This window comes from Vicugna pacos, chromosome 4 (genome assembly GCF_048564905.1).
Source record: "Vicugna pacos chromosome 4, VicPac4, whole genome shotgun sequence".
Lineage (NCBI taxonomy): Eukaryota > Metazoa > Chordata > Mammalia > Artiodactyla > Camelidae > Vicugna > Vicugna pacos.
This window is the reverse complement of record NC_132990.1, coordinates 79306110-79324582: the sequence shown is the minus strand read 5'-3', so window position 1 is coordinate 79324582 and position 18473 is coordinate 79306110. Positions and strand designations below refer to the sequence as shown.

General features: G+C 60.0%; 1 protein-coding gene and 1 long non-coding RNA gene across 8 annotated transcripts in view; one reads left to right on the top strand and one right to left on the bottom strand.

The window, feature by feature from the left end:
• Window positions 1-1264: 1264 nt before the first annotated feature.
• PPP1R26 (protein phosphatase 1 regulatory subunit 26) lies at window positions 1265-9101 on the bottom strand. 7 transcript variants are annotated; one of them, XM_072960526.1, is made up of 3 exons: window positions 8561-8768; window positions 6768-6936; window positions 1265-5928 (listed from the first exon to the last, which is right to left on the bottom strand). In XM_072960526.1, exon 3 carries the CDS (start codon window positions 5477-5479, stop codon window positions 1886-1888), a length of 3594 nt encoding a protein of 1197 aa, XP_072816627.1. In that variant the 5' UTR covers window positions 5480-5928; window positions 6768-6936; window positions 8561-8768; the 3' UTR covers window positions 1265-1885. The 7 variants fall into 7 exon arrangements, with proteins under 7 accessions (XP_072816627.1, XP_072816628.1, XP_072816623.1 ...); XM_072960527.1 differs by lacking the exon at window positions 8561-8768 and adding an exon at window positions 7543-8219; XM_072960522.1 differs by lacking the exons at window positions 6768-6936; window positions 8561-8768 and adding an exon at window positions 8963-9101.
• An 85-nt stretch (window positions 9102-9186) lies between these two features.
• LOC140696201 (uncharacterized) overlaps window positions 9187-18473 on the top strand; it is a 33050-nt gene continuing 23763 nt past the window's right edge. The window contains exon 1 of the long non-coding RNA XR_012072369.1: window positions 9187-9276. This is a non-coding gene — a long non-coding RNA (uncharacterized lncRNA). The remainder of the gene's footprint in view (window positions 9277-18473) is intronic.

Here is an 18473-nt window from a genome sequence, read left to right as displayed (position 1 = left end):
CATCCTCCCCGAGCCTCGTCCTACGAGCCTCGTGCAGCAGCTCCTGGGACGCGTGGTCAGGCCCGGGTCCCCGGAGGAGCCGGGCATCGCTCCCTGACAGTGCTCCCGTCTGCCCCGCTGCAGGTCCCTCTCCAGACGGTGCGCGGGGGCCTCTGGCCTTGGCCTCAGTGTGTGCCAGGGTTGACCCAGGATGCAGGGTGTGGAACCAAAGCTTTCACGCGGTGTGGCTTGTCGGCAGCCCAGGGACGGCCGGTAGTGCCCGGTAAGCACACAGAACGGGGCTGGGGAGGCGGGAGGAGAGGAAGGCTCGGGGAGCCTGGGATGGGCGGCGGCAGAGGTGCTCAGGCTAAAGGCCCTGAGGGCACAGGGCGGACACTGACAGGGCCCAGACGCTGGGGTCTCACATCAACGTCTGCAGAGGACAGACTACCTAAACTGACCCGTGAGCAGTGCCTGGTTGATTGGCATCAAGAACAAAAGCAGACCCCCAAACCAGTTCTTACGTGCAAAGCAAGCTGATTTTTGTTTCTGAGTGTTAAAAGCAGTCCCTAAAAACTGAATCAAATTTAAAGCATGGATTAATAAATTGCTCTCGGAAGCATTTAAGTGAATGCATTTTCGACCAAGGAGATATTAAATGCATGTCGTGCAGACACAGGACAGTCCGGAGGCCACAGGGCCTGCTCGTCACGGCGTCTGACTCAGCTGACGCTGACCGTGGGTGCTGGTGCACGTCCCCATTTGGGCACAGAAGTGAATTCCTGCTAAAACCCCGGGGTGGACAATGTGTGGAAAATTCACTTGCTCATTCTAAGAACAACGAAGGTCAGCTGCAAAGTAAGCCCTGCTCCAGGCCCATCGCAGCTGAACTGCAGAGGTGAGGTGCGACACCCGGGGCAGCTGCGGAAAGTCTGCCGACAGTCGCCATGCAGGTGTCGTGACTGGGCACCCAGCCCTGTGCACGCAGCTGTCCCTCCCGCCTCCGCAGTGGCCTCGGGCCCTGCAGCGGCCTCCGAGCAGAAGGCACGGGACGCCTCGCTCTGCCCCGTGCTGTGCGGCGAGAACACGGGCCCGGCCCGCAGCCGCGACGCGGGCAGGCCAGGGAAGGCTGTCGGAGCGCAGCCCTGACTAGTCCCGGCCCTGGAGGGTGCTGGGCTCTGCCCTGGGTTCTCAGGAGTCTGGACCACTTTGCTTGCACCGATCAAGACAAGGACACTTAATGCAGGCCAGCTGTCACCTTGTGATTAAAAACGAAGAACCGCAGTTCTTATATAAAAAGAGGTTTATTGAGCTGTTAGAATCATGTCATCATCGGACGGGACTGGACGTTAAACCACATGGGCTGCAGGTGTGAGCTGGGGACCTGCCTGGGGAGCTCCGGCGGGACTTCCACACGCAGCCGGGACGGCCAGTTTGCTTGCCGGCCTTTGTGCTTTGAGACGCTTCTCCGCTCGGAGGTGGTGACGGCAGTGTTCAGAAGTCGCGCTCGGGGCTCCCGGGACCGGGGGCTCTTTTACGTGAGATGTATTTCCACCAGCAGTCGCCCCAAAGGGCCGGGGCTGGGCCGGGTGGAACCCCAGGCGTTTGCGGATCTAAGACTTGTGCGGAGACGACAGAGAACTGGGGCGAGGAACGCCCTACAAAATTGGACGACAGCGTTTGCTAAAAATATTTTTTACAGCACTTTAAATAATTTACAAAAAAGCTACAAAAATCATATTTACCAGGACACATCTGTTAAATAAAAACATCGTTTCGTGTTAGTGTACAGATATACAGGCTGACGGGGTCCTCCGGGCACCCCCCACCCCGACCGTGACCTCAGTGTCAGACGCGCGCGGGGATGCGCACACTTGCTCCCCGTGCACCTCGGCCGGGGGTGCGCTCACAGCTTGAGGACGGTGCCCTTGGCCCCGGGGCCGCCGCCCTCCTCTACCGAGGTGTCGCTCAGCTCGCTGGCGTCACTGCCCAGCGCCTCCTGGTCTTCATCGTCTCGGTCCCTCACCCTCTGCCTGCACCCCAGGTCTAAGAGGCTCTCCTCTGGCCCTGAGTTCCTCCTGCCCTGCAGGCTGAGCCCCACCTGGGACTTCCTGTGCGGCCAGTGGCCCCCTTCCTTCTTCATGAGCAAGTGCGAGCCGCCAAACACAGGGCTGTGGCCGGCCTGCGTCCCTCGGAAGGCTGAGAAGGACGGGCCCTGCAGAGGCAGACTCAGGGGGGTACTGAAGAGGCTGGCTTGCTTGCCCCCCCAGGAGATGCCCTTCCCAAAGTGGAACAGCTGCCTGGAGAGCAGCGGGGAGAAGCTGGCAAAGGGCAGGCCTCGCCTGGGGTCCATCCCGAGGCTGGGTGAGCCCCGGGCCTGGCCCTCCAACCCCTTCTCTCTCTGGCCCCCAAGGCCCCCTCTGCATGCTGCATCCCTGCCCCCCGAGCTCAGCGCCCATGCGCTCTGCAGCCGGCTCCGGGGCGCAAAGTCACTCCAGGGTGGGGCGAGGCCGGCCTGGGGCCCCCCGTCCTGCTGGGCGCCTGGGGTCAGCGCCAGTGAGCCCCGGCTCTCCGCCCGGGCACCGGTGTCCACACAGCCCGGCAGCTGACCGAAAGCGCTCTCCCCCACGGCAGACTCGGCCCCTCTCGTGCTCTGGTCTTTGTGAGCGTAAACATTTCTCCTACCGGCTGGTGAGCCTTTGGCAGACACAGTCCCACATCTGGCCAGGGCTGCAGGGAGGCAGGCCTGCTCAGCGCGGGGGCTGCTCCTGCCGCCCGGAGTGAAGGCTCTCCCCAGGCCCCTTGGGCCCTCGGCCTGCTGCGAGGCCGCCCTGGCTCTCTGGCTCCGCGTGCACACGCCGGGATGAAGGGCTGGGCCGGAAGGTGGCACCTTCCGGCATGGCGGTTCTGGCCTGGCCATGCTGCCTGTCCCAAGAGCTGTGGGGCCCCCTCCTTGAATTTCTGATCCACTCACGGACTCCTTGGCCTTTTCTGCCAAAAACTTCCTAATCTCCAGTTCGATGCTGTCATCACTGTCCACAGAACTGCTGTCATCAGAGAGGGAACTGGGGCTTGGGGCTGGACCTGGAAGTTCACGGGCCTCCGTTTCACTGGAGAACAGGCTCCCTCCTGTAGCTCTGCCCCTGGACCGGAGAGCCAGGGGCGCGTCCTCGGTGGCAGTGCTGTCTGACTTTGCTCTCTCCGTTTCCCTGCAGAGGACACGTGGAGGTCTCCCTGGGGAACCCCTGTTGTCTTTTTTGGACTTGGAGAGGCAACTTTTCAACAAGTGTGGGCTTCTGTCTTTCCAGTCTCTCTGGAAGCCGCCTAGTTTATCCAAGAACTGCGTCTCTGTGGTGCTGAATCTGACCTTTTTCTTGCACCCAGCTCGGGGGTCCTTAAACCTCTTCCTGAGCCTCCGCTTGGACCTCAGCAGGTCCTTGATGGCTGTGTCCAGGTCCTCATCACTGTCCAGCGAGCTGCTCTTGTCCTCGGAGCTCCCCTTCCCGTCCACCTGCCTCACCTCGGCTGCCTTCCTGGGGCCGGGTGACAAGGTCCCCCTTATGTCCTGGGCTGCGTGCTCGTCACCCAGCCCAACCGTCCTGCAGGGGAGAGGCTGGCCCTTGGTCTCGCCTTCCCTTCCGAGAGCCTCGCTGGCTTTGCCCTGGCTGGACTGCGCTCTCCCCTGGCCGCGGTCCGTGTCCTGGGCCCCCTCCTGCGCCATGGCCGTCTCTCGGGTCCTCTTGGGCGGGCACGGCCGTGCAGCGCTGCCGACGCCTCCACCTCCACGCTTCCTCTTGCAGCTCAGCAACAGGTCCGGAGTTTTAGAGGCCAGGGCCCTGAAGCCGGGCGATGGCAATGGGCTCTGTGCTGGTGGCGGCGGGCAGGTCTCCGTTCCGGCCAGCAAACTTCCTGACTGTGCCTTCAGGGCCAGGAACGTCCGGATTTCCTGCTCGATGCTGTCGTCACTGTCCACGGAGCTGCTGTCGCCGTCAGAGCGGGAAGGCACGTTTGGGGGATAAGGGAGCGGGCTGGTGGGCAGGGGTCTGTCACTGCCCTCTGGGGGGGCCGGCAGGATCGTTTTGGAAATGTCCAGGATGGCTTCAGCGCACATCAGCTCAGTGGATGTGTCTGCCCGGCACGGGGCCCGGTCCACAAGGTCGCCTTTGGCGGCTGTGGGTACTGGAGGTGCAGGAGCTGTGACTTCCCTGGGGGGCTTGGAGGGATGGTCGGGGTCCAGACCACCAGGGGTGAGGTCCGAGGGCTTGGCGGCCACTGGCTTCTTCTTGCCCAGGGCTTTCCTGAGGGCTTCCGGCCAGGCGCCGTGTGCGGGGGGCCCGGGCCCCTTCTCCTCCGCGGGTGGTGCCCTCTGTGGCAGGTCGGCGCTGGCCTCCTTCCTCTTCTCCCGCTGGTACAGCCGGATGGCCTCCTCGATGCCATCATCGCTGCTGGAGTCAGCCGTCTCGCACACTGGGGCCGTGCCCCTGGCTCTCCTCCCCCTCCTCCCTGAGCCAGCACCCCTCCGGACCCCACCTTTGCTCGGCGCTGCCTCTGCAGGGCGGCCCGCGGTGGATGCAGGCTCGGTGGTGACCTTGGACCTGGGGCCTCTGGGCAGCGCACCGGACTTTGCGGCCCGGGGAGGTTTCCGGAAGATAAACTCCTTACAGGTGCCGGCCAGGTCCTGCTGCTGCGCCTTGACCACCGACTCTCTGCTGGGTCTGCGTGCCGACGTGGCCGGGCCGTCGCTGGGGTCTGCTGTTCTGTCGGCAGGGGTGCTGCTGGGTCTGCGCGCTGACATGGCCGGGCCATCGCTGGGCTCTGCTGTTCTGTCGGCAGGGGTGCCACCTTTCGGGGTGTCGTGCTGCCTCTTCTGGCTCAGGAACCGTTCGATCTCTGCCTGGATGCTCTGTTCGAAGGAGTCGTCGCTGCTCACGCTGGCTGGGGAGGCAGAGCCCTGGTCCTTGCCCTCTCCCTGGCTGGAGCCAGCTGCCAGGTTTGGGGGACCCAGGGCGGTTGGGGCGCTGCTCGGAGGTGGCTCTGGTTTGCATCGACTGGCCGAGTCTGCAGCCCTGGGCGGCGGGGCGGCACCACTTTTGGCCTTCAGGTATTCCTGGATGGCTTCCTCGATGTCCCGGTCCACGGAGTCATCACTGTCCGAATCCAGCACCAAGGAGCCGAGGTCTGCGGCCTCCTCCTCCCCCTTGGGGTCAAAACCAGCAGCAAGACCACAGGCAGCAAAGGCAGGGCTGGCGGCCAGCCGGGCGCCGCAGCCTCTCTCCGCCCTCTGGCTTCTCGGCCGGGCATGCTCGCCGCTCATGCCCAGAGCGGCCCCGTCGCCCTGAAGTGTGCTGATGACCATCTGCACCTTGGCGCTCACTGCTGCTCTCGAGACGCCCTCTTTGGGCTCTGAGAAGCATCCGGGAAACCTACAGCTCCCAGGTGGCCCAAAGGCCTCCCATTTGGACTGGAGAGCGAGCACAGGAGGGGCGTTCATGAGAAACATCCTAGCAGACGAGAGGGCAGGCAGAGAGGCGGTGCTTGGCTTCTCTGCCGGCGTCACATCCTGGAGGAGATGGCACAAAGGGATGGGGCCCGAGGTCCGGTCACGGCGCACGGGCAGGCTTGGCGAGGGTCCCCCGGGCAAGCCACTCACGCCTCCCGGGCCTCGGCGTCCTCAGCTGTAAAGGGAGAATGGCCGAGAAGGTTCATGAGAAGACGCGTCTGAGCTGCCTGCGTGGAGCCGGCGGATGCCCACGTGAACCTTGTTTCTCCGTCCGTCTGTCCATCTTCTCCGTAAAGGAACAGAGGGCTTGTTCCCCTCCAGAAGCGGTCGGGAGGTGCTGATGAGATAAAGTCTTACATGCTTCTCTGCAGGCGGAAGAGAATGCCCGGTGTGAATCCAGGCTCAGCAAGACGTCCTGGGTCGGCCCGCCTTGTCGGGAACTGCAGCTCCTGAAATGAGAAGTTACGTGATGTGAGCGAGTTGATGTGCTTCCTCCAAACACCTCTACAGAACCATCTACACCAAAGCCCTTTTGTTTGAAAACGTCAACTGTGTATTTCCCAGGTGGTCTCACGGGACCACATCGTTATTTTTCACTAATTAGCACAAAAGTTCCTCTGAACGCAGTCACGGGCCCCTTCTCATCCAGTGTGGCTTTCCCAGTTTCCACGTCTCAGACCAAATGTGGCCGGGTCAGCAGAGCTGCTGGGCCGGTCTCAGGAACACTCTGAAGATCTGCTCCCAGCAGCCTTTACGCTAAAGGTCTGGGACCACTGCCACGGAGAGGAGCGGGGCGCAGGCCCTGCGCAGCAGGTTAGAACGCCGCGAGATATGTCATGTAACGGTTAATTCTGAACGTTTCTCTGACTTCTCTGGGTCCCAAACTGGAATGCAGAGCAGCTGAGATGCAAGAGGGGCGCTGGGGAGCACCTATGGAAACAGGAAGGTGAGTTCCCACCCCAAACAGAGCCGGGCAAGGCCGTCACCACCCCGGACCTCGGTGCGTGGCTGGAAGTGGTCTGTGTGTTTGCTTCGCTTCCGATGCAGATCTTTCTCCACCAGAAGCTTCCTTCCGACAGACACAGAATCCTGTGTTTACACACCCCAGTCCTTTCCAAGAAAGCCTGGCCCGGCCACCTAGGCACAGATGTGCCCAAACAGTTGCGACCAGCAATTAACCAGAGGGCGCGACCGATTCAGAAGGAAGTCCCTTTGCTATTGCTGATTTGCACTCAAAAAAAAGTTTAGTTTCGCTAAACTGCCACGTAAAAGAATGGGCAGCAGCCACCTGGACCGCTCTTCAAGACAAGGCTCCATGGGACGTCTGCAGAACAGCGCGGGGGCCGGCTCTCTGTCCCTCCACGGACATGCTGTGGCGTCCCACGCCCGCTTACTAAGTGGACGTTTGCCGGCAGCACTGAAGGCTCAGAGTCCTAACTCAGGGGCTGAAGCCACGGCTGGGAGATATTTCGGGTGGAAAGAAACAGCAGTAATTCAAGGGCTCAGAGTTAAATTCTGGAAGAACCTACATTGAGGCTAATACAGTTAATCACAACTGAAGTGCAGCTCTTCTGGGCCATAGGTCTGCCACTGTCAGGTGGTGACGCGGCTGGGGGAGTGCGTGCAGCCGTCTACCAGTCCTCGGGTTCTAGCACCCCACGACAGCCCCCTCCCGGAAGAACCCCCCGCCATGACCGAAGACCCCTGGGGACCAGCAGTGCAGGGGGGAGGGCTCTGTCACTGGCCTGTGCCCACCCTGCACACTGCGGTAATAATTCAAGCCTGCCTCAGCAAAGTGAGAGACCACGAGACATTCGCGTAGCCCTTGGGCTGTGAAGAGTCTGAATCAAAAATATGAACTCCTTAAACAGCAATGCTATCTTAAAAGACGGGCCCAGGGGTGAACTCAAATGCACGGGGCTGCAGGATTACTACTCAGGAAGCAGCGTGGGCCAAAGGGGAACCGCTCATCCCCTCTAACCAAGCTGACCATGGTCACCGCTCTTAAACGTGCGTAGAGAGCTCGGACTCTCAGTGAATGGTTTTCTGAGGTGTCAAACTACCTAGTGCCAGAATGAGGTTAAAAATTCAGAGGGCGTCTCCGGCGACAGCTTGTGGCTTTGAAACAATCGGTTTTGTGAGATGAATCATTCTGGAAAACTCCCCTAAACTGTGCTTGGAGAGGCTGTGAGCTGAAGGCAGGGGCTTCCACTTTGCCAAATTGCCACCCTGCACCCCAGGGCCCCAGAGCTGGGTCTGGAAGGAGGCTGTGGGGACATCCAGGTCTGCACCCCAAAGCCCCGTGGTGCCAGAATTTGAAAAGTGGAGGAAGGTGCCTGGACCTCTTCTCAGCCTAGACACTAACCTCCAGGAGGGCAGATCCCTGCTACTGCTTATCAACCTGATAGACTGGCTCCCTGCACGAGATGCCCCCCATACATCTCCTGGGTGCACCCCAAAGCTTCACAGCTCCTGTTTCTTACCTCCCAGTCCCAGCTTTCCCCCAGGGTTAGGGAGGGGAGGGGAGGGTCAGGGCTCCAGGCCCAGAAAGAGGGCCCTCTCAGCAGGGCCAGCCCGGAGTGGGCGTCGGCTAGAATTCGACCCTGGCCTGCGGGAAGGTGAGACTTTACAACAGGGCAAGGACGTCTCCCTAGCAAAGCTGCAGGTTCGCTGCCTGTGCCTGGGGGCCCCGAGGCAAGGCGAGACCCTCCCGGCTGCCCCCGCCCTGATCTTTCACCCGGAGCACGGGCTGCTCCCCTGCCCCCGGCCTGGGGGTGCTAACCCCCAGCGCGGCCCCAGCGGGGAGGGATCCTGGCGCCTGGAGCAGCGACCGGGCCCTCCGGCAGGGAAGGGGTCAGGCCTCCACGCAGGGCTGCGCCCCCGGGGCGTACGTTGGGCTTCGTGGGCTTGGGGGCGAGGGGCCGGCCGGGGAGCCCGGTGACCCTCCCGGAAGCTGCGCGGGGCGCAGGGCGCGAACCGCCCCTCTCGGGCGCGCCGGGCCCTCGGCCCTCCGCCGCGCCCGGGGCGGTGAGCCGCGAGCGCCGGGGCCAGGCCGGAAGCCGTCCCGCCGCGGGCCCTCACCTGCGCCTCACCTGGGCCCCGCGCCCGGCCGGCTTCGAGGAACGCGGGCGCGCAGAGCGCGGGGCGGGGGGCGGGCCGAGAGCCGTCTCCGGGGCCGCGATCCCCGCCCGGCCAGGTAACGACGCCGGCGCCCAGCCGAGCCCGCCCCGCCCGCCGCGACCCCTTCCCCGGCGGCCGGCGCCGCGCTGCGGCCTGCACGCCCGCCCTCCGGCCCGGCCCCCGCCGCCCCGCCCGGCCGGGCGCCGGCCCTCCGGCCCCCGCCCGGCGCGCCGCGTCCCGGAGAGGCGGCGGGTCCCCGCGCGGAGGGGGCCGGGCCGCCGGCGCCGGGTGGGGGTGGTGCGCGGGGGGGCGGGGCGCGCGGGGCGGGGCGGGGCGGCCCCGGAGCCCCCACCCCGGACCTACCGGCGGCGGCGGGGCGGCGGCGGCCGCGCTCCGGAAGCCGTGCCCGGTGGCTGGGCATCATGGGAATGGCACGGCCGAGTTCCGGGGGAGGCGCGCGGCCCGGCCGGACCCCCGCCCGGCGAGCGCGCGCCCACCTGCCGGCCGCGCTGCGGAGGAGCCGCGGGCGCCGCGCGCCGCCCCCGCGCCCGCCCCGCGCCCGCGCCGGCGCCCCGCGCCCCGCGCCCGCCCAGCCCGGAGGCGGCCCGAGCCTTCGGAGACGCCCCGCCCGTCCCCGGACTCAGACAGGCCCCCGGAACGCGCCTGCTGCGGTTGGAGTGAGTAGTCGGCTGATGTCTGACCTCCACCCCGCGCCCGGCCGGAGGCGGGGGCCCTCCGGTGCCGTCGAGCACCCTGTCCCCGGGGGGCCCCAACTGCCCGGCGCCAGGGGCGCGCGCTGAGTGGCCGCGTCGGCAGACACCGCCCTGCCTCCGCGGTCCCTCGGTGGGAAGGTTAGGCTGGGAGGTGTGGGCGGCCGGGGAGCCGCTGGTGGGCTACTGGAGCGTTGACCCTGCTACTCTGATGTTCAGCTGCGCCGTCATTGGAAGCTCCCACCTGTCCAGTGTCCGCTGTGTGCCCGGCACCGTACCCCCTTCCTCCCCCTCCCGGCTGGCGGAGGTGGTTCCTTGCCTTAAGGCTGCGCGGAGCTCAAGGCTAAGCCAGGCTCCCTGGAAGCAGGAGTTCTTCCTGCTGACACCCCCCCCCCCCCCCCGCCCTCAAGTACTCCGAGCTCCGGGCTGCAGGGCCAGCCTTCTCTCCAAGAAAGCTGCCCAGGCCTGCAGCTGCCTTTGCCTTTGGTGGATGCTTCAATGTGTCTGTGCCCCCTGCTTCAGCCTAGATTTAGGGATAAGGACCCCGAGGCTGAGACGGGATGAACAGCCGGGGGCAGGAGCCCGCGGCAGGGAAGTGGGAAGTAGGGTGAAATATAAGCCCGGGGGGACTTCAGAGCAGCAGGGGCCCTGAGTGTGTGCAGGCCCCAGGCCTGGCCTCCAGGCTCTCTGAGGCCGGGGCAACCTGGGGCCAGCTCCCCATGTGCACCTGCAGCCTGGTGCCCGCAGGAGGAAGTAGATGTTAAAGACACATCTCTCCTGGACATCAGGCCAGTTTGGGAAGGGGGAGAGAGCGCTGTCTTCCAGGAACCCACCAGGGACTGTTGGCCGCATTCTATTTCTGGTCTCTTCACTGATTGTGTGGCCTTGAAGGTCCTTCCAGTTCTTTTTGTTTTTCAAACAGTGCAGAGATCTTCGCTCAGGGCTCGGAGTATCCCGGTGCTGCTCAGGGCCCCAGGGCCGGTGGGGACTGAGCCAGACCAGTGTGTGTGTGGGCAGACTGAAAGCAAGATACAAATACAGTCTGTCTGTCCATCCCTACTGGCCTCCTTGACCCAGACATATAGGAGGGTGAACTGGGGTTTCGTTTCCTGTCTAGAAGGTGCCAGGGTTCAGATGGCGAACAGGCACGTGAAAAAATGCTCAACATCACTAGTCAGAGAAATGCAAATCAAAACCACACTGAAGTACCGCCTCACGCCAGCCAGAACGGCCATCATTACAAAGTCCACAAACAATAAATGCTGGAGAGGCTGTGGAGAAAAGGGGGCCCTCCTGCACTGCTGGTTGGAATGTTGTTTGGTGCGGCCACTGTGGAAAACAGTATGGAGATTCCTTTAAAAAATTAAAAATAGAGTTGAACTATGATCCAGGAATCCCACTTCTGGGCATGTATCTGGAGGAAAATATAATTTGAAAAGACGCACGCACCCCAGTGTTCACAGCAGCACTATTTACAGCAGCCAAGACGTGGAAGCAACCTAAGTGTCCATCGACAGATGGCTGGACAAAGAAGCTGTGGTATATTTATACAATGGAACACTACTCAGCCGTTAAAAAGAATAAAATAATGCCATTTGCTGCAACATGGATGGACCTGGAGATGGTCATTCTAAGTGAAGTAAGCCAGACAGAGAAAGAAAAATGCCATATGATATCACTCATATGTGGAATCTAAAAAAAAGGACACAAATGAACTTATCTACAGAACAGAAACAGACTCACAGACATAGAGAACAAACTTACGGTTACCGGGGGGAAAGGGGGTGGGGAGGGATTAGTTGGGAAGTAGAAATTGGCACCTCCTGGGGAGAGATGGAAGTGCTAGCTGTCTTGATTGTGACGGTGGTGTCGTGGGTGTGCACATCTGTCAGAATTCATCAAACCGTACATTGGACTATATGTAGTGTTCTGTACAATAATTATACCGCAATAAAGGTGCTTTAAAAACAAGTGCCGGGGGCTGGACAGGATGAAAAATCAGAGACTTTCTCCTGTGGGAACGAGAAGAGGGCTATTTCTAGTCTAATCAGCTTGGGGGATTTGGGGGCCAAATGTCGAGAAACCCATGAAAACATTGTATTAATGCTTCACCAAACGGTTTTAATAAGTAAGATTTTCTCATTACCGGAAGTTTGGGAAAATGTACCTAATTAATAACCTAATGACCCAGAAACACAGACGACAAATATTTTGGCATGTTTCTCCACAGTTTTTGTTTTTTATTTATTTTGCTTTTATTTTAAAAATGTATTTATTTTGAGGGAGCACTGGGTTTATTTATTTATTTTTAGAGGAGGTGCCCTGGGCCTGCACCCGGGACCACTGTGCTGTGTCCTCCTCACGCCAGGGCCGTGATGTGTCGCTGGAAGTGGGCTGAGCCTTTCCTTAGGGGTGATTACTGGAAGAGGCACCGCTAGCCAAGAACCGTGGTGCATTGTGGCCAAAATGCCCTCCAGAAACGAGCGGCTGACTGACGGTCCGCCCACCGGGTGGGTAAGGGGCCTGGGTCCTGTCGTTCCGTTTTTTTTTTTTTTGATTGAAGTACAGTCAGTTACAGTGTGTGAGTTTCCAGTGTCCAGCAGCACGTCCCAGTCATGCATCTGCGTACACGTCTTCATATTCCTTTTCATTAAAGGTTATTACAAGATATTGAACATAGTTCCCTGTGTTATACAGAAGAAACCTGGGGTTTCTTCAGTCTGTTTTTATATAGAGTGACTAACATTTGCAAATCTCAAACTCCCAAGTGCGTCCCTTCCCACCCCCTTTCCCCTGTAACCTTAAGGTTGTTTCCCACGCCTGCGAGTCTGTGTCTGTTTTGTAGGTTAGTTCATTAGTGTCCTCTTTTTTCTGTGCTTCTTTTTGGATTCCACATATGAGCGATATCGTGTGGTATTTGTCTGTCTTCCTCTGGCTTGCTTCACTTAGAATGACGACCTCCAGGTCCATCCACGTTACTGCAAATGGCGTGATTTTATTCTTTGTTCCGTTCTGTCTCCGGAGATCTCACAGGTAGAACGTGCCTTTTCCGCTCTGACTTTAACTCCTGGGACTGCCGGCGACGCAGGACAGCGTCTCACTGTGCTGTCAGCCGCTTGGGAATTGCCTGTGCGCGCTCTCCGTGCGTCTTTAGTGTTTCTGCTGGGTGGCGGGCCTTCCTCCACTCCAGGACGTCTCTCGTTGAGAGTCTGGCGCGTCCCCCCGTACACTCCTGTGCACTGCGTTTATTTTTCAGCGTGCCACTTTTCTTGTACCTTTGGATTTAGTGTTTTGTAGATTTTGTGTGCAGTGCACAAGTTTTACATTTGTATGTAGCCGAAATCTGTCAAGTTTCCTTTATGGCTTCCGGCTCTGGGCAAAGCCTGGGGCAGCTTCTACCACACCGAGAGCCTGCCCCCATTTCATGGCTGAGTTTCAAAATGAGAGAGCACTTGAAGACACGGAGGGGCAGGAATTACAGATCCCTGTGGGAATCGGGTGCCCAGGGGAGTGATGGGTAACAGACAGGTTCTGGAAGGGAGAGGCTTTCTGCCCTCCTTTTTGAAGCCGCTGGCCTTCAGATACACACGTGCACACACACGCATGCGCACGCAGGCTCGCGAGTGTGAGCGCGCGCACACAGACACACGTAGGTATGTTCTGCCTCTTAGGAAGCTTTATCTCCTGCATGTTGTGAGGTCTTCATTGGAGGAACAAGAGGCGGCATCTGTTTTTAATCAAAACGTCCCTGTTGTGAGCGGTGGCGTCAGGGACTCCAGTTTTCCCTGTAATCAGGCCCCTAACTGTGCAGGTTCGGGGTCCCCCAAGATCCGCCCACAGGCTGCCTTCCCACTGTTCCTGCGGCGGGCCCATCGGCCCCCGTGTAGGGGGCCCCCTTCTCCAAGGCTGGGGGACCCCTGGCTTCTCTGCTTGGTCCAGGCCAGGCGCTTCTAGGACAGTCAGTGGCTCTGCTGTCCCCCGGGTGGTGAGCGGCGGGAGCAGGGACAGGAGCGGTGGCTGGGCGTCCAGGCGGCTCTGGGGCCCCGGGTGATCACTGCTCCTGTCGAGGGGCAGAGGACCCTCAGAGGGGCCTGCTCCCTGCTCGTCTCCGCAGGGAGCGGGGGACCTCCAGGCGACAGCCGGAGCCAGTGCGAGCGAGAGGAGCCAGAGGCCCCTTCGCTCGTGCCCGTCGTCCCTCAGCGAGTCACGGTGCTGCCACAACGCGGGCAGGCACCGTGGTGCCTGGAGGCCGCGCAGCCCGCCGGCCCGCTCGGAGGCCCTGTCCTGAGCTTCTGCTCCCGCAGTTCCTGCACACCGGTCTCTACAAAGACGCTTCTTCATTTAACAAAGCAGAAACCCTACAGAGCTCTTAGTAGGGGCGGTGGAGCCAAGGATGCCGTCCTGCACCCTGAGCCCCGGCTGGAGAGAAGGAGGCGGGTCCACATGCCGGGGGAGCCCAGGGCCGCGTAAAGCCCAGGCCGGGCTGCTCTCAGGGACGGCCGTGGGGCTGGCCGGTGCCCTGCTGCCCAGCAGAGCGGATGCAGAGCGTGTCGTTTCCCCCCGAACTTGCCAGCAACCATCAGCAGTGCGCCTTCCTCGGCGGAGTGGCCCGGGGTGGGGGGCCGGCCAGGACACCTGTGTTGTTCCTGCTGACTTCTTTACGCTGTTTCAGCTTTTGACATCATGAGCATCGCTTTCATAGACACAAAAACTAACCTGTACGAAGTACTGAATGGAATGTATGGACATTCACGTGTGTGAGTGTGGCCGCACACACTCTCCACCCAGACCCGGTCCAAGGACCTCTGCCCGCTCGAGTCGGCCTTTGGAAATCCTATTTCTGCAAAACCATTAAAAAGTTGAATTATAGTTGGCTTACAGTGTTGTGTTAATTTCTGGTGCACAGCATTGTGTTTCAGCTGTGCACACATATATATTCCTTTCTGTGTTCTTTTCCATTGTAGGCTATTACAAGTCATTTTTTCTTTCTTTAATGGATATTACAAGGTGTTGACTGTAGTTCCCTGTGCTCTACAGCAGGACCTTGTTGTTCGTCTGCTTTACATTGTATCTGTAAATCCCGAATTTCCAGTTTATCTCCACCCCCTCTTTTCTCCTCTGGTAACCGTAAGTTTGTTTTCTATGTCTGTGAGTCTGTTTCTGTTTTGTAAGTAAGTTCATCTGTGTCCTTGTTTTAGATTCTACGTGTAAGTGACACCATATGGCATTCTTCTTTCTCTGTCTGACTTACTTCTCTTAGTATGACGATCTCCAGGTCCATCCATGGTGCTGCAAATGTCCCTATCTTATTCTTTTTTATGGCTGAGTAGTATTCCGTTGTATAGGTATACCACAGCTGCTTTACCCAGTCGTCTGTCGATGGACACAGCTGTCTCCGTGTCTTGGTTATCATAAATGGTGCTGCTGTGAACACTGGGGTGCAGGTGGCTTTTCAAATTAGTTTCCTCCAGACATGTGCCCAGGAGTGGGGAGTGGGATTGCTGGATCACGTGGTATTTGAGTTTTGCAAGGAGCCCCCATACTGTTTCCCATAGTGGCTGCACAACCTGCGTTCCCCCCGGTGGTGTACGAGGGCTCCCCTTTCTCCACACCCTCTCCAGCGTTTATTGTGTGAAACCATCTTTTAACTCTTTTGCCTCAGAAACGACTTTTACTCAGCTTATTTCCTGAGTGTCAGGTTCTCAGAATTTTCCTGGCGTGAATTTCACTTACACGTAGAATCTTAGAAAAGGACACAGATGAACTTACTTACGAAACAAAACCAGGCTCACAGACACAGGGAACAAGCTGACGGCTGCCAGGGGATTTCACCCCGTCTATCAGTTACCATTGCAGGGGACAACGTGACTGCAGGAGCGTCTGTTTATGAGGCAGCGAGACGGAGGCAGAAAACAGGCACCTTGAGACGAACGTGTTCGGGGGGACCCGGTGGTCTTAGACGGAAGTGAAGGCGCGTCACCTCCCATTTATCACACAAGAGCGGGGCGTTTCTGTATTTTCTCTCTCAGATTCTTTCAGAAAGGAAATTATTCTCATGAGGCAATCTGGGGAGATTTGTCCCTGTCCTCTCCTCAGAGGGGGTCCTGGGGTGGCACTGGAGGTGGCTGGACGGGGGCGCTCAGGCCGGGATCGGGGGGCCCCTTCAAAGGCAGGAAGACGTACTGACAAAGGCAAAGTGACAACGGCCAGCAGAAATCGGACGTCTCGGGCCAGAGGCTCTGGGGCAGGAGGCCGTCTCAGGTCAGTCCGCACAGACGTGAGGGGCGGTCGGGGGCAGGCTGGAGCGCCCTGGGACGGAGGACTGGGTGAGCGGAGGTGGCTGTGATGTGGGCGCTGTGGGGGCCTTGGCTGAGAAGACCCCTCAGATCGTCCCATCGAGGGAAGTGGCCGGGTCCTTCGCCCCCTGCACAGAGGCCACTGGATGTGGGCCGGCCCGGGAAGGAGGGGACCCCAGGACAGAGTGGCCTCCGGCCTGGGGCCCGCAGGAGTCTCTTTGGGGCCAGTGCCGGCCGCCCTCCCGCACCACCGCCCCGGGCAGCTGCCCTGCGGGCACCGCAGACCATCCAGGACTTTATTCCTCTGGGAACACCTGCTCGTGCCCCGAGCTTTGGAAACGCCACCAGCAGCTCTTTCGGTCCAAATTTCAGGCAGTTAACTTGTTAAACCTTAGGAACGTTGTGCCAACTACATTCGGTGGGGAGGCTGGTGAAAACAGGTCAAGAAACTAAAAGATCGCCAGGCTTAGAGATGAAAACCTGGTCGGGATGTTACGGGTCAGGGCTGAAAGGCCGGCACGTGCGGCCACGGAAGCAAAGTCGGACAGAACGCGTCTCGAAGAGGCTCCCACGCTCCCGGGAGATGAGCTGGCTCTGAGAAGGTTCCCACTTCAGTCTCAAAACTGCCCCAAGCCACGGAAATGGTTCTGCTTCGGTTCTCCTTCAGCAGAAAGGAGAGCGGTCTACTGCACGTTCTCTGAGTTGGGGACGGCCATCTGGAAAGTTCCACCTTCTTCGTGTGGAGGGCGGCCTCGCTCCCGAGCCCTGCCTTCCCTCGCGGAGGCTCGGGACGGGGAGGGCTCGCCCAGGTTCCGGCTTCCCTGTGTGGTGGTTAGTTTGGGGCCGTCAGAGGAAAGCAGGGCTGCGTGGGGGGCTGTGCCCCCTTCGCCCCTCGGTTCTGGAAGGCACCATCTGATTTTCCAGGGCCACTGCCGTTGCCCCACCACGACACCCTCTGTGCCCCATCCTGGGAGCAGCGCCCTCTGTCTCGTGAGCAGGAAGACATAACTGCTGCATTCCCTCCAGCCACGTCGGGAACTTGCAGACCTGGGAAGAGCCGTGAGCTCTACCCTGGTCAGTGGAGACCCACTGATGGTGGGGGGGGGGCACATCAGCTGACTGCCTTTGGAGGGTGCCATCTGAGGGTGGGTCCAGCAGGCCGAGTCTCTGGCCAAGCACAGAGACGGTCGGTCGGAGGCTGGGGGTGAGGAGTGATCTGGGTGGGCAGGGAGCCAGGGGCAGTGCAGGTTTCCCCTCCCTGAGGTCAGAGCCTCAGACACAGCTTTTCCCTGAGGATCCGGGGAGCCCGGGTTTTCCTCCTTCACTGTCCCGAGTGTGACCAGCGAGCGTGGCGTTCTTCAGACCTGGCTGGTACAGTGTGGTCACGCACGTGCCCGAGCCAGCCTGGCACCCAGGCTGCAGGGAAAGACGGGTGAGGCCCCGGCGGAGGTGGAGTATGCGCGGGGGAGCCGGCAGGGAGCCAGGGCGGTCGCTCAGAGGTGGACCTGCTGCCCGGCTACACAGCGGGGTGAGCCCTGTTGTAAAAAGCCACTGCTTAAACAAGGTTATAGGGCACAGCACAGGGACATGTGTGCAGGGTGGTAGCTCACGGCGAAGAAGAAATGTGACAGTGAACGTATGCATGTTCCTGTGTAAGTGAAAAGTTGTGCTCTGCACTGGAAGTGGGCACAACATTGTAAAATGAGTATAACTCAATAAAAAAATGCAACAAGCGAAAATCACCTGCTGAGCTTTACCCTCTGTTCCGAAACCCTGATCTCCGGGTTGCTCACTCTTCATCCTGGAAGGCGACAGCAGGGTGACCAGTAAGACAGACGTAAGACCTGGCTGTAAGTCCCGGAGTGGGAGCCAGGGAGGGAGACACTTGAACCCAGGCCGCACAGCCCCCGAGGGTTACACGGCTGGCTCGCTGGGTGCCTGACCAGCTGGCTACGCTATCGACGTGGGCAGAGGTGGCCTCTCATGTCCCCCCGTGGAGTCCCCCCGCGTACAGCCTAGGATGCTGTGAGCTGGCTTCCATCTTCAATGTGCGTAAACAGTAGAGACTTGTATGTGTTCAGTTTAGCTCAGCATCTGATACAGATATTCAGAGAATTGAAATGAAAAATAAAAGCTTTTTGGTTGGGGAGGAGGTGATTAGGTTTATTTATCTTGGTGGAGGCACTGGGGGTTGAGCCCGGGACTTCACCGCTGAGCTACACCCTCCCTCTAGGGAGCTGCCTTTTACCGCTGGAGGCTGGCTCAGAAGCGGATCGTCTACATGGTGGACCAGGAGGCAGCAACAGGTCAGGCTCCGACGCGTCCCCAGCCGCTGTCATCTGCAGCCTTTGTCGCCAGGGAGGGAAAGGGGTGCTGGGCAACCCTCTGGCTAAAAAGCCACCCCAGCTCTGGGAGCCTGGAGCAGGACATGCGGGGCGACCCGAGGTCTCGGGCTGGAGGGCCGCTGCGGTCGCCGGCGGGTTGGTCGAGACGCTCCTCGTGTGTGGCCCCTGCCCTGAGGCCGCCCCGGACCCCTGGCCACTGGAGACGTGACTCCGCCTAAAATCGCAAAGAAGAAACCTGGGCACGTAAAGGGGACGCCTGAGACAGAGCGCGCTTGACAGCTGGTTTCTGCTCTGAGGCGTCCCTGATGTCTCTGGCTGAGCTCTGGGAGCAGAGCAGAGCTCTGCCTTGCCCTGCGGCCTGTGAGTGGGGGCTGCCGGTAGTGGGGGAGGGCGTAGCTCAGGGCACGCGCTCGGCATGCTCGAGATCCCAGGTTCAACCCCCCGTGCCGCCTCTAGAAAGAAAGAAACCTAATTACCCACCCCGTCCCCGCCAAACTAAAATAACTAAAAAAGGAAAAAGACA